The sequence below is a fragment of the Equus quagga genome, chromosome 4 (assembly GCF_021613505.1).
Source record: "Equus quagga isolate Etosha38 chromosome 4, UCLA_HA_Equagga_1.0, whole genome shotgun sequence".
Classification (NCBI taxonomy): Eukaryota; Metazoa; Chordata; class Mammalia; order Perissodactyla; family Equidae; genus Equus; species Equus quagga.
In genome coordinates, this window is record NC_060270.1 from 103,122,981 (window position 1) to 103,136,561 (window position 13,581).

Genomic DNA, 13,581 nt, shown 5'->3' on the forward strand with positions numbered 1-13,581 from the left:
ATTTTTAAGTTTAAATCAGGCCACTCATAAATCTGAAGACTATGTACTTGGTATAGAAATATAATCAAAGAGAACCAAATCATTTTCTAACACCGTTGGATATAAATGGAAATATCATGAATAGATATACCTATATACATAAAATGGCTAAGCAAATTTCATGGCATTCTTATTATTGCTAACTTTCAAATCCTAATTTTACCTTTTTTCTTTATTTATGGCATAATAGGTCATGACAGAATTCTCCAGGAATGTCTATAACCTTTTTCTGAGTGACATTAAGCTTTACATAGTCCTGTATTGATTAAGATTTGTAGAACCAAGTCTATTACTCAAATAAAGCATGTTATGTGGAATGTGGATGTACCTTGCTCTACCCAATTAGCTAGAGTGTTTTCTCTTTTCTTAAAATATGAAATTCATCTTCAGGAAACAAATATTCTTCTTTAAGAATCAATAGAAATAGCCTAGTGTCACATTTGAAAGAGAAGGAAGGGAGGAAGGAGATAGGAAAAAAGGAAGAAAAAAACTGTCAATAATCGCTTGATTTAGGGATTAGAGATTGGATATAGAGGAAGTACAGTACTGAGTTTTCTTTAATTTAAAATAACTCACATGATAAACAGTACTATGAATATCACTTAATTCTCACAGGTGGTAAGGATTCCTAAATGGTGAACAGGTTCAACTTCAGTGCATTTTTAAAAATTCTTTTTTGTAAATTCTAACTTTCAAGATGCTGGTTTTGTTTTCTTTAAAAAAATCATATATATTTTTTCTACACAGATGTTTGAGTAATTAAGAACAAACTTTTTTTCCTTGTCTCTCTTTGCTACCCATGCCACTAAAATTGAAAATCACTATAAAGTATTTGCTAACAGTTGCAATCACAGAGCGGTTGGGACTGTGTTTCCTCTGACAGATTCAGTCTCTCTGGAATGGATTTTTATATTTTTTTCCAGTCAGCTTCATTTCCATTTCCTTCTGGGTGCAATGCAACTGCTGTGTTTATAGCCCAGGCTTAGCCCGAATTTGTAGAATATCTCAGGAGTTGTTGAAATATAATGTTATTTGCCTATACAAATCTCACCAAAATAAAAACACCAACCCACGTATATGAAAAGTAAATTTTAAATAAGCTGAATAAATTGGATGAATCTATTTAAGTTTTGTTTATTAAGCTTATCTAAGCACATTTCATTAGTCAATATGTTAGTATTTAAAAATCAACTCTGGATCTATTCTCAAATATGTGCACAATCTAAGGATAATACTCTTATTTAAGCTTTAAAGATCCATCATGCTTTTGTCAATTGCTGACTGCTATCAGCAAGATTGTCTTTAGTGGTTCCACAGTGTGATTTCTTAAAAATATTAACATTAAAATATCTTTAGTTTAACACAGAACTTTTTTTTCTTATTCCGAAGAATATACTTTACAAACGATGTCCATGTCATTACCCCATTACAGGACAAAGGGCAATCACTTAGACCTTGGCATAATGTCACAGGGAAAGGAATTTTTAGTCAATTGCAGGGAAAATTACGTATATCAAAATACATATATATGTATGTATTGTGTATACATATGCAATCTATATCTATTTACTATATATCTATCTAGTAATGTAATATAAGCTAATCTTTCCCATTCTAATCTGACCTCTGCTTGAAACAGAAAATAACCATTGGTAATAAATTATAGACACTTGTTTACAGCAGTAAATGTGAACTGCTAGTCTCAATTCCTGAATTCCAAGACCCATATCACTCCAGTTTCATGCTAGTGGTCTCCTGAGGTCCTGAAAGATCTTTGCTGTCTCCCCTTCACAGACAGAATCAGATTTGATAGAATATAATACCCATATATACGTAATCCCATGATCTCCACAATTTTCTATGACATTTTTTGCCTTAGTCTAAATGTTCTAGAGTGATCGATTTTGTGATATTATTTTATCCTAATAGATAACAAAAGAGAAATCTACTTACAGCCAATCAACATGACACAAATTGAAAATATTTTCTCGGAGTTGGTGTTAGGAGACACGTTCCCGAATCCTACACTGGTTAAACTGCTGAAGGTAAAATAAAGTGCTGTGACGTATTTGTCTTTAATGGATGGTCCAGAACTTGAGTCACTGTCATTGTAACGTTTCCCAATTTGTTGTCCTAAGGAATCCAACCATCCAATTTTGTCAGTCAGGTAGGGCCTTTCTACATTCCCAATTGCATACCAAATGCAAGCCAGCCAGTGAGCAATCAGGGCAAATATGCACATTAAGAGCATTAGAACAGCAGCGCCATATTCTGAATATCGATCCAGTTTCCGGGCCACTCGCACAAGACGAAGGAGTCGAGCTGTCTTCAAAAGACCAATTAACGTTGTTGTCTGTGGAAATAAACGTGCATGGTCAGAAACAGCTGGTAAACATTTCAATGTGTGTTCCTGTGAATCAAAGCAGGTGGAAACAGATTAAAACAATATGGTAGCATTGAGGGTAACTGTATATTTGAATTAGGTATTAAGGTTTGTTTTTATTTTTAATTTTACGCCTGCTTTGGAAAATACTTTGAAAGTGTGTGGTACATTAATTCAATATCTTGACAAACACCGCCCATGGGACAGAGATTCTATCTGTCTAGTTTTATGCTCTAACCAAGTGCCTTGCACATAATGGGTACTCAGTGAATCATTCATTCAACAACAAACACTCCAGTGTGTTGCTGGTGTGCCTAGGAAGTGCCACACATTGGGATTATAGGGTTGAACAAACAGACAGTCACTTTTCTAATAGAAAGAGACAGTTATTTACTAGACAAACTGTCTTCTCTACTGAAGGGAAACAAGGTCCACTATTTATTGCAAAGAGACAGATATTTTTAAAACAAACAAATAGTAAGATCGTTTCAAAGAGTGAAAAGTGTGATGATGATAATAAAACAGAGTGATATGATAGAGGGTGTTTGGGGGAATGGGTTGGGATTGGTCCACATTAGAAAGGAAGCTGGAGGAAGGTCATGCTGGGGAGCTGACATTAGAGCTGACAAAGACCTGTGTAATGAGAAGGAGCTGGTCAAGCAGATAACTGGGAAAATTATTGGATGATTGCATGCATTCCTTAGGCACTATATTTGAATTCGTTTTTTTCTTCCTAAATGGCTTAAATTGATAAATTGTTTCTGGATATCCCAAGATATTATGTATTTTGCTTTAGGGTGCGATATGTGTAATTAATTGTATGATTATTATTGACCAGGTATCTAATGATAGGACACTTTTATGTAATAACATGATACGTAACTGGTTGTTTGGATTTGAAATCTGATAAGTACAAATTACAAGTTCATTTCTTAGGATTTCTAAATAATGTCAACTATAAGTACTATATAATTCACAGGGCATATAATTATTCCATAGTTACATGGTGTTTACCAATCAATTATTGAGTCATTTTATGTGCTCATTGTTGGTTTTTATCTTGCAAAGTACATCCAACTGAGTTAAGAACACATATTTTAATTAAAGAAATAGCACATGGCATAACTATCACCCTATATCTATTCATATTGACTCGGTGGGAAAAGAGCACTAAATATCAAGAAAACTCTTTTTATTAAAATTTAGTAGTAAGCGTTGTGGTATTTTCTTTTTCTTGTGTCAGAGTGGTCACAAGGGAAGGTGGGATCCCTCAGTCTCCCTTGAATACTTTTCAGTTAGTTTTGGAATCCTCTAGAAGTGAGAGGAACTTGCTTAGTTGAGATGTGCTTTTTACAATTGGACTTTGCTCATTTGGGAATGTGTAGACAGATGAGTCTTCTTTGTTTCCAATGCTGAGTTATTATTTTTCAGGGTAAAATAAAGAAAATAGCGTTTCTTTCTTCACAAAATTAAAAGTATATCTCTTCTCAATGAATAAATGGAGAGTTTGTTAGTGTTAGGTGGTTCCCTGAGAGAAATGTTCCACTATTTGTATTATCAATATTTTATCTTAGTAGTTATATGCTAAGACTTTGTACTCTGCCCATGAACTATACAAAGGAACAGGTGAATTTATGTTTGAATTTTACTTCTGTACCAGTGTGTCCCCTTGGATAAGTTATTTATTTAATCTCAAAGCATCGATTTCTTCATCTGTAATTGTGCATAATAATGTCTCCTTACAGGGTTGTAGATAATACCCAGTAAAGGGTAGCTCTTTGTGTTTTTATTTGAATATCCCATATGCTTTTGTTTCTCAGTAAACAGGAATTTATATTGTGAGGTGGGTTGATAGAGCTTACTTATTTTCCAAATGAATTACTTTGACATCTAAAATTCCAAATGTAGGCTTTTCCACACTGGCCTTTCTGTCTCCTCAGGAAATGGCAGGGATTTTAAAGACAAGAACATCCTCTAGATGCACTGACTGCTCAGACTCTGGAAACAGGAATTACCCTGGTTCAATGTGTCTCCATTTCTACACTTCACAGCTTAAGTTGTGTCTTTATTTTTCCTCCTAGCTCTGTTACCTATTTACTTGCGTTGAGAAATCAGAAATACTCAGATGATTGTTTAAAACTTCTTGTCTTTGGAACAAAATTTCTCTCTGACCTCAAAATAAATGAAATGTAATGAAAATCTCTAGATATTTGGTTAAGGAAGTGAAACGCTTCAAAACAAACGAGCTGTTTTAATAACATTGTGATAATAAGTACTAAGGACTCTTCCGGCTGCAAAGATAGTAGAGTAAAAATGATGTTATGAAAAGAAAAGGAATCAAATCTGCTATGTGTGCCACCCTCCTTTCTGCCCTCCTCCAAAGAAATTTCTGATGTTTTTTTCTAGGATTATATCAAAATGAGGTAAAACCTGGATCACAGTAAGTTTCTCCAAGCAGATAAATATAATTTATACACTAACACACAAATGACATCTTTTCTGGAAAAATTTCTTAAGAAATATGGTACATGATGAACTCTCAACCCAACTGACAGTACTTATACAAAATAATTGCAGAGGGAGAGACAGAGGGAGAGAGATTATTAAGCAGTTGTTTGATCTCTCAGTTGCATCATAAGGATGAGTGAATAATGACTTCAATGGTCAGAGTGATTCTCTTGTGATTCCGTAACATGCAACCAAGCATAACTACATATGCTAGTTTGACAATGTAACAAACGACTTGGCCTTATTTCTCTTGTTATCAAGATGCTGCTAACACACCTGGGCATTCTTCCCTAGCTACAGTTGTGTACAGCACATCTTGTAGATGACATTTAGGATTGCAATAACTGTTTTCTTCTTCTTCATCTTTAAATAGCTCTTTAAAGATCTAAGGTGCTTTTGCTCCAGATTACAGAATAGAGAGAAGTGATTGCACCAAAATCTCAGAGTGGATTAAAGAAGGAACAATCTCCCCTTGCTGATTTGTTGGGGACTATTAGTGCCGATTGTGTAGTTCAATTGACTATCTTTGTACTATTTGCAAGAGAAAAATTGGACCAACAACTGCCTTATAATATAATTGTGTTAACATCAGAATTTGGTTAAGTAAATGTTTTCAGAATGCATGTTTATCTCACAGTATATCTAATTTCATGTAATATCCAGAAATATTATGGAAATCTGTCTCTGTGGATTTTTTTACAATTTTTGAAAACAGAAATAAAACTATCCTTAAAGTCATCGCAACAATTTTAAAAATAGTAAAGAATTTTCTCTTAGATGTTACTTCTTGAAATTTTCACTGGTATTAGAAAAATATTGTCTGTTTATTGTTACTTTTGGTAGAGACCAAAAAAACATAAAATCTTGCTAGAGGTAGTGTGATTATTATTATGAAAAACAAAGATATCATGAGGGCAAATAAGATATAGAAAGAGATGAGCCATTTTGCAGTAGATTGAAGCAAGGTACTTTGTTTTGTAGTCTGCCCATGAACTATACAAAGGAGACAGAATGAATTTAACAAGTTGAGTCTTCACTTCACCAACACTCATGCCATCTCAGAACTTGGCTCCTTTACTGTGGCTGAATGATATTTCAGACTCTTTTTGCCTGAATGCCACAGTAAAGAAAGTTTACTTATTTAAGACTTTTATTTTTAATACACTTTGTCAGAATTTTTTTTAAAAGAAGGACCCTTCCTCTGGAAATTTAATTATTCAAGTTTCTGGGTGGCTGATGAATATCATCCAATTTCAATTTTTTAAAAACATATTCACATCCAGAGTTTATTAAAGCCCCAGATACTTTCTTAGATTGAGGTAGAAGTTAGTTTCCTCTATTAGGTACGACTTTCTTAACTAAACTTTATTTAAAAAATACGTATGCTAAACAACTGCAATTTTGTGAGTATGTTACATATTAGACCCAGACTCAAGAAGACCATGTGATTTTTTTAGTAGACTTTTACAATAGATCAAGCAACATTCTCTTTTAATGTAAATAGAATTCTTTTTGAAGGTTAGAAATTAGAATAGGTGATTTCTTAGCAGTATTAAACAACTCTCTACTGAATAATAAATTTGGCTACAGTTCAGCTGAGAAAGCCTCATCAATTGGAGAAAATCTTATCTCAAGAGTTTTTCAAAATAAGTTTGAAAAATAATTTTACTTTTTTTAGTAAGCATTTTCAAGAATCTTATATTTAAAATACTTTATTTCAGACGTTTACTCCCTAAAACCTTTGCCTCTGATAAGTAGATAGAATTATTCTTTTATAAATGAGGAAATATAAGTACGTGATCTTTAGTTTTGTCTAGTGTTGATAGAGTGAATCGTCACTGAAACTTTCTACTTAATCCATCATTCTGTCCTGTTTGTCAAGAAATATTTGGGTACAGGTGGGGAAATGGGAACACTTACTGAGGAATACATTTCATAACTCCACACTCATGTTTTGCTTTAGATTTCATTTCAATTCCCTCTAAGCTCCAGTAGTTGTATACACTATTTAATGAATTACTTACCCAATAAAACCCAATAGTACTGAAACTAGGTTCTAATCTTTTGTTCAGCTTGAGTCACACTAGTTCAATATTTCTAAGGACACATTCGCTAATACAATCAAAGGGCTACATTTTGCATGTGTAAAAAAACCCTTGGGGAAATCACCTAACTTATCCTTCCTTTATTCATATTGAACTTCACAAATTCCTCCACAAACTATTTGTTTTGAAGAGAAGGAGATTTTACAACATCCCTGGGAAACTCACTCTAATATTTAATAGCCTTTACTGTCCAGATGATTTTACTTTTATTTTATTTTATAATTAAGATTCTATTTTGCTGCGATTTGAACTCACTTTCTCTTTCATTAGTTACAGTTACATGGAAAACTGATCATCAAATGATTCTAAACAGTAGTAGGGAAATGTTGCCATGAATAAACAATTAAGGATATTATATTTTTAAAATGGGAATTAAACTTGATCTGAGAAATATTTAACCAAAAATTGTACCATATACCATCTCTAGCAAATCATAATCAATCAATCACATGCAAATGATGAATAAATGATCAACTTAACGCAAAATGATTTTTTTTTGATGGAATGTTTTTCTATTTCCTTAGTTCAAAAATTACTCCACTGGGGATCCTATGTCCCTCATTTGTCACATCACAGATTTTTGGAGGCATGACCAACAGCTTCAAATACAAGCCAATGGGCACTTATGCTTTAACTCCCAAGAACAATGTAAAGAGAGAGAGAGTTACTTTATGGGTAGACACAGATGTGCAAACAGGTCTTCAAAACGTGCTTTGTTATTTAAATTTGAAGATGAGTATGTCCGATGTTTTAGAAATTTACTTCCAACAAACTAATGAATAGCTGCTGTAAAGATCAGCTTCAGAAAGAATAGTGACCAGATGACCAGAGTTTCTATACGGATGCCTGCTAAGTTTTCCCTTGTGTCCTTTCCATGATTCATCTGCCAGACTAGTAAAGCAAACATACCAATAAGGGCAGAAACTCCTCTTTTCTATTAGAACTTTTCTTCAAAGAGCACCGTATTTACTTAGGTTTCAAAGGCCTTTCTTGCCTGCATTCATGATTCACGAAAAATAACAGTAAAGTGTGAAAGGAGAGAGGTCAACAGAACAAGTAATTAATCAAAATAATATTAATTTTCAGGAAAGGAAGAGCTTTTGAAGCAGGCAACTAAACAGAGTACTCTAGATTATTAGTGTTACTATCTCTGAAACTAAGATTTGCCACAGATAAGCACAATATGGGAAAACTTGTGGTAGACAACGAAAAGTTGACTTTCTGGAGACTGAGCCAATAATATTGTTCCTTTGCTTCGATGATATGAAGGTAATTTGCTGTGGGTGGCATGATGTTTGATGATACAAAAATTAAGAAATAGTCTTTTCCCTGGTTATCTGGATGGCATTAACATCAGGAAGATATTAATGACACAGGCAAGCGCAGTTATTGCTAGTATTCATTTTCTTTAACATGTTTGTTTAACATTATAGAAGATGCTCTAGTTATTAGTAGGAGATTTGAATTTACTTAAACTAAAAAATGATTATTTTGAAAAAAATGATCAATTCTGCTCACATGTCTGCTTTAGTAAAAACATATATGCCAAGCTATACTCAGCATTGCTAACATACATGTTTTATAGATAAAATAGTATAAATCCAAAATTTGAATATTTCTTCTTCTCCAGAGTTAAATGTAAGTACCATTAAAATGTCACAGTAGCTTACCATTTAGGGAAATTGGCAAGGAAGACATTAATGTTTAATTAACATTGACAAGATTCTTTTCTCTAAGGTCATCCATGATGCTGTGATGCATAGAAGAAAACATTTTAATAATCAGTTAAAATTAAGCAATTAAGAAATCATGACTGTTCTTATATTTAGTTGAGAGTTACTCCTTCACTTGTTTATTTGTGTATTTATTTTATAGAAATGTTCACCTGTGAGCACATGAAAGTCCTCTCCTGGACTTCCTCTTTGTCCCAGATAAGGCCACCAGATCTTGTATATCTAACCAACAGAATCATTCTTGCCACTTTTAAAACTGCAGGTTTCAAGGCTTTACCTCAAATCTACCAATTATGAATCTCCAGACTCTTTCTAAGATCCACACAGAAATTGATCCATAGTCCTGATGCAGAAACACTGATCCAAACCAACATTTGCCGTGATTATATTTAATTTATAATTAATCTCATTTCTTTTTCTTAAACTCGCATATATATCTCTCTAGTTGCTCATGCAGTGCCTGACTTGCCTACATGCCATCTGTACACGCATGACTAATAGGTATGTCAAATTTAACATGGCCCAAACAGGAATTTTCCCCCCATAAGGCATCTTCTTCTCTCTAGGTTCTTCCCATCTGGATAAATACGTGACCATCTATAAAAGTTGCTTAAGCCCCTTCCCCTCCAAATAAAATGTTTCAAACAAGAAAAAAGAACAATAACACAATCTTTGAACCATCATTATTCTGCTTTTTCTTTTACTCCTCCACCAATATTAACCCATCAACAAGACCAAACAGCTCCCCTCTAATATATTCCGAATGTATCTATGTCTCTTCACCTCTATTGCCACCCTGCAGTCCAAGCTGTTGTTGTTTTGTTTCTCTTACATTATAGTAAAGGCTCTAGAATTTGTTCCCCTGCTTCTACCCCAACTAAGCTGTCTACAGACATCAGCTGTGAGGTCTTTCAAAATGTCCATCAGATCATGTCATTCCCATCCAGAAGGCTACCATTGCAGCCAGAATAAACACCAAACCCCAGGGCTTCATGTGATTTGGTCCCTGCCTCTTTATCCTCATATTTTAGCACTCCACCCCTCACTCACCGTGAGGCAGTCCAGTGGCCACTGGCCTTCTTTCTGTTCTTCTAACTTGCCAAGCTGGTTCCTCAACTGGGCCATTTTCACTAGTGTTTTCTTTTGCTTGAAATGCTCTGCATGAGACTGTTTCTTCTGGTCAAGTCTCAGCTCAAATGGCACCTCCTCAGTGATCTTCCCTAATCTCCCCATCCAAATTAGCCACCCACCCAAGTTATTCTGCACCGTGTGCCTCTTTCTTCTCAGCTCACAAACATCTTAAGAGGAAAAACAAAAACAATAACCCTTGTCTTCACCATGTGCAGGCTTCTAATACTTTCCTTTTATTACCAAGATTCTAGCAAGAATAGGCCCTACCCATTTTGTGTTAATTTCTGAAGCCACTTTAGTTTGGTTTGTGGCCACCATCTGATCCAATTAAAATCAACACACATGGAACTGACATATCCAGTGACTTATTTTCAGTCCTCATCATACTTCATGTTTTTACAATATTTGACATCCTCTTCTTGAATTTTCCTTTACTTCCTAGCAGAGTAAGGCAGGTAGAAGTTCTGTAATGCCTAGAGCTGTCTCCAACAACAACAAAAAAGTGTCTTGTGTATTATATAACTTTTCAATGTCCCACAGTCATTTGTATAGGTGAACAGCAAATTTATAGTTACTGAGCCTTGAAGCTAGGTTTTACATATAAAGAGAAATTCATTTTTGTACATTTTAATATTCATTAAAATTTCCAGGAATTTAGCTATCATGTGCATTGAGAGATGATTACCTTTTTTAGTTTGGATCTTCACTAAGAGTTGTTCACTGTTTCAGAAAATTACATCTTCAGTGACAACAGGTCTTGTGGAATTTGTATACTGTGTGATATGCAGCACAGCCATAGCAGTCTACATTTGTAGTTATCACAGTCACAACATCTCTAGGTGTGTATAAATGTTAATATATGCATACATATGCATATATACATATCTTACCTATATATGTATGTGTATACATATATACATATATAAGCACATACATACATATATATTCAACCCTTATGTTAAATACAAATATAAAGAAAGCAGCAATATTCAGTTTAATATTGAATTTATTGTTTAAAAATGGACCTACTCATTACAACTAGGTACAAGCATCTGATGACTTCATTATATGATTTAATGTAGATAAGTCTGAAGCATTTACATATTCAACTATTTTATTATGAACATTTCTTTTGTTTCTCTTTTATATTAAGGATGGGCATTATATATTACATTTGTGACATTATGTGTGTAAAAAGACTATATTATCTATGACTTATTTAACAATAGTAAAAGAGGACACTGTATAATATTTGTTATATTGGGTCTGACAGAGCTGGGAACCAACACTTTATAGCTCCATGCCTCTAAAGGACTTCCCCTCTAACCAGCATGACCTTTCTACCTGGAAAACTTCCACTGGTCATCAGGAACTCCTCCTTCCACGCTCACATGTTCCTTTGTACATGGCACTATCAAAGCATTTATCAGATAGTATTCTATCTGCTCATCTGCTGCTCTCCCATCTGAGACTGCAAGCTCCCAGACAGTGGGGTCCTTGTCTGACTCTTTCATATAAACCCAAGGTCTAGCACACCGGCACATAGTACATTCTTAATAAATAGAGAATGAATGAACCTACTTGAGGAGGGGGTTACCATAATCCTTTCTGGAAATGGTAAAATGACTTAAGTAAATTTTCATTAAAATTTATAGAAAATTTACATGAAACTCTAGTTGGTAAAGCAGATAAAATCAAGCTACTTCTTTTTCTAGCAGACGTGGATGGCTCTGAGTCTTATCAGACTGTCTTGCTGTCAACTCTTGAGGGCCTCCGAGACTTTCTCAAGCATCTCCATGAAACCCCAGGCTGGAGAAGATTGGACTAGATGATATCTCATCAGAGTGACCTCTAGCTTAATGATTTTGAGATTTGTCATTTAATTTTGGGTTGAAAGTCCCAGACTTATTTTTTCCTTCCTATTTATGTGATGAAAGTTCCCAAATTTGAGTATAAGATCTCTTTTCTCTGGAAGCATTTCTTTTCTTCTTTTTGGCAGAAACAAAAATGGATGCTGTATATTTTTAATACTCATTACATGACACATTATACACTTTTGGAAAAATTTTACTCTGAAATATCATTATGTCCTGAAAAGCCTGATATAGTTATATAACCTAGTTTACGTATAAAATAAATATCTTCATTGTCAGTCTTGAAAAACGTACGAAGTAATGCAATCCATGACTAGTCTTGTTGTTATCCTTCATAGCTGACCTCGCCTGATATCTGACTCCCTTATGCTCCTTCCAGACTCACCCCTCCACTTGCTATTCTTGATGCTGACATACTTTACCCTTCTCACTTCTGATAGATGTGAGGTGATATCTGATTGTGGTTTTGATTTGCATTGATGATTAGTGATGTTGAGTATCTTGTCATGTGTCTGTTTGCCCTCTGTATGTCTTCTTTGGAAAAATGTCTATTCAGGTCCTCTGCCCATTTTTTAATTGGATTGTTTGTTTTTTGATATTGAATTGTATGAGTTCTTTATATATTTTTGATATTGACCACTTGTGGAATGTATCATTTGCAAATATCTTCTCCCATTCAGTAGGTTGTCTTTTTGTTTTGTCAATGATTGCCTTTGCTGTACAAAAGCTTTTTAGTTTGATGTAGTCCCATTTGTTTATTTTTGCTTTTGTTGCCTTTGCCTGAGGAGACAGATCCAAAGACATATTGCTATGACTGATGTCAAAGAGCTTACTGCCTATTTTTTCTTCTAGGAGTTTTATGGTTTCAGGTCTTACACTTAAATCTTTAATCCATTTTGAGTTTATTTTTGTATATGGTGTAAGAAAGTGGCCCAGTTTCATTCTGTTGCATTCAGCCATTCAGTTCTCCCAACACCATTTATTGAAAAGACTATCTTTTTTCCACTGTATACTCTTGCCTCCTTTGTCGTAGATCAATTGACCATATAAATGTGGGTTTATTTCTGGGCTTTCTATTCTGTTTCACTGATCTATGTGTCTGTTTTTGTGCCAGTACCATGCTGTTTTTATTACTGTATCTTTGTAGCATATTTGAAATCAAGGAGTGTGATACCTTCAACTGTGTTCCTTGTCAAGATTACTTTGGCTATCTGGGGTCTTTTGTGGTTCTATACAAATTTTAGGATTATTTGTTCTAGTTTTGTGAAAAATGTCATTGGCATTTTGATCGGTTTTGCATTGAATCTGTATATGGCTTTGCGTAGTATGGACATTTTATCAATATTAATTCTTCCAATCCGTGAGCATGATATATCTTTCCATTTATTTGTGTCATCTTTAATTTCTTTCATCATTGTCTTATAGTTTTCAGAGTACAAGTCTTTCACTTAAATTTATTCTTAGGTATTTTATCCTTTTTTATGCAATTGTAAATGAGACTGTTTTCTTAATTTCTCTTTTTCTAATTGTTTGCTATTAGTGTCTAGAAATGCAACAGGTTTCTGTATATTGATTTTGTATCTCGCAACTTTACAAACATTACTTTATAAAATGCCCTTGTCTCTTGGTATAGTCTTTGTTTTAAAGTCTATTTTGTCTGATATAAGTATTGCTACCCTAGCTTTCTTTTCATTTGCATTTATATGGAGTATCTTTTTCCATCCCTTCTCTTTCAGTCTGTCTGTGTCTTTAGATCTGAAGTGAGTCTCTTGTGGGCAGCATATAGATGGGTCTTGTTTTCTGAATCC

The 13,581-nt window shown here is 34.1% G+C and overlaps 1 protein-coding gene across 1 annotated transcript in view; it reads right to left on the reverse strand.

Moving 5' to 3' along the window:
• Positions 1–13,581, reverse strand: part of KCNH7 (potassium voltage-gated channel subfamily H member 7) — a 465,565-nt gene that overhangs the window by 59,114 nt on the left and 392,870 nt on the right. Inside the window, exon 8 of the mRNA XM_046659484.1 lies at positions 1,993–2,392. Within this exon, the coding sequence (XP_046515440.1) occupies positions 1,993–2,392 (400 nt within the window). The remainder of the gene's footprint in view (positions 1–1,992; positions 2,393–13,581) is intronic.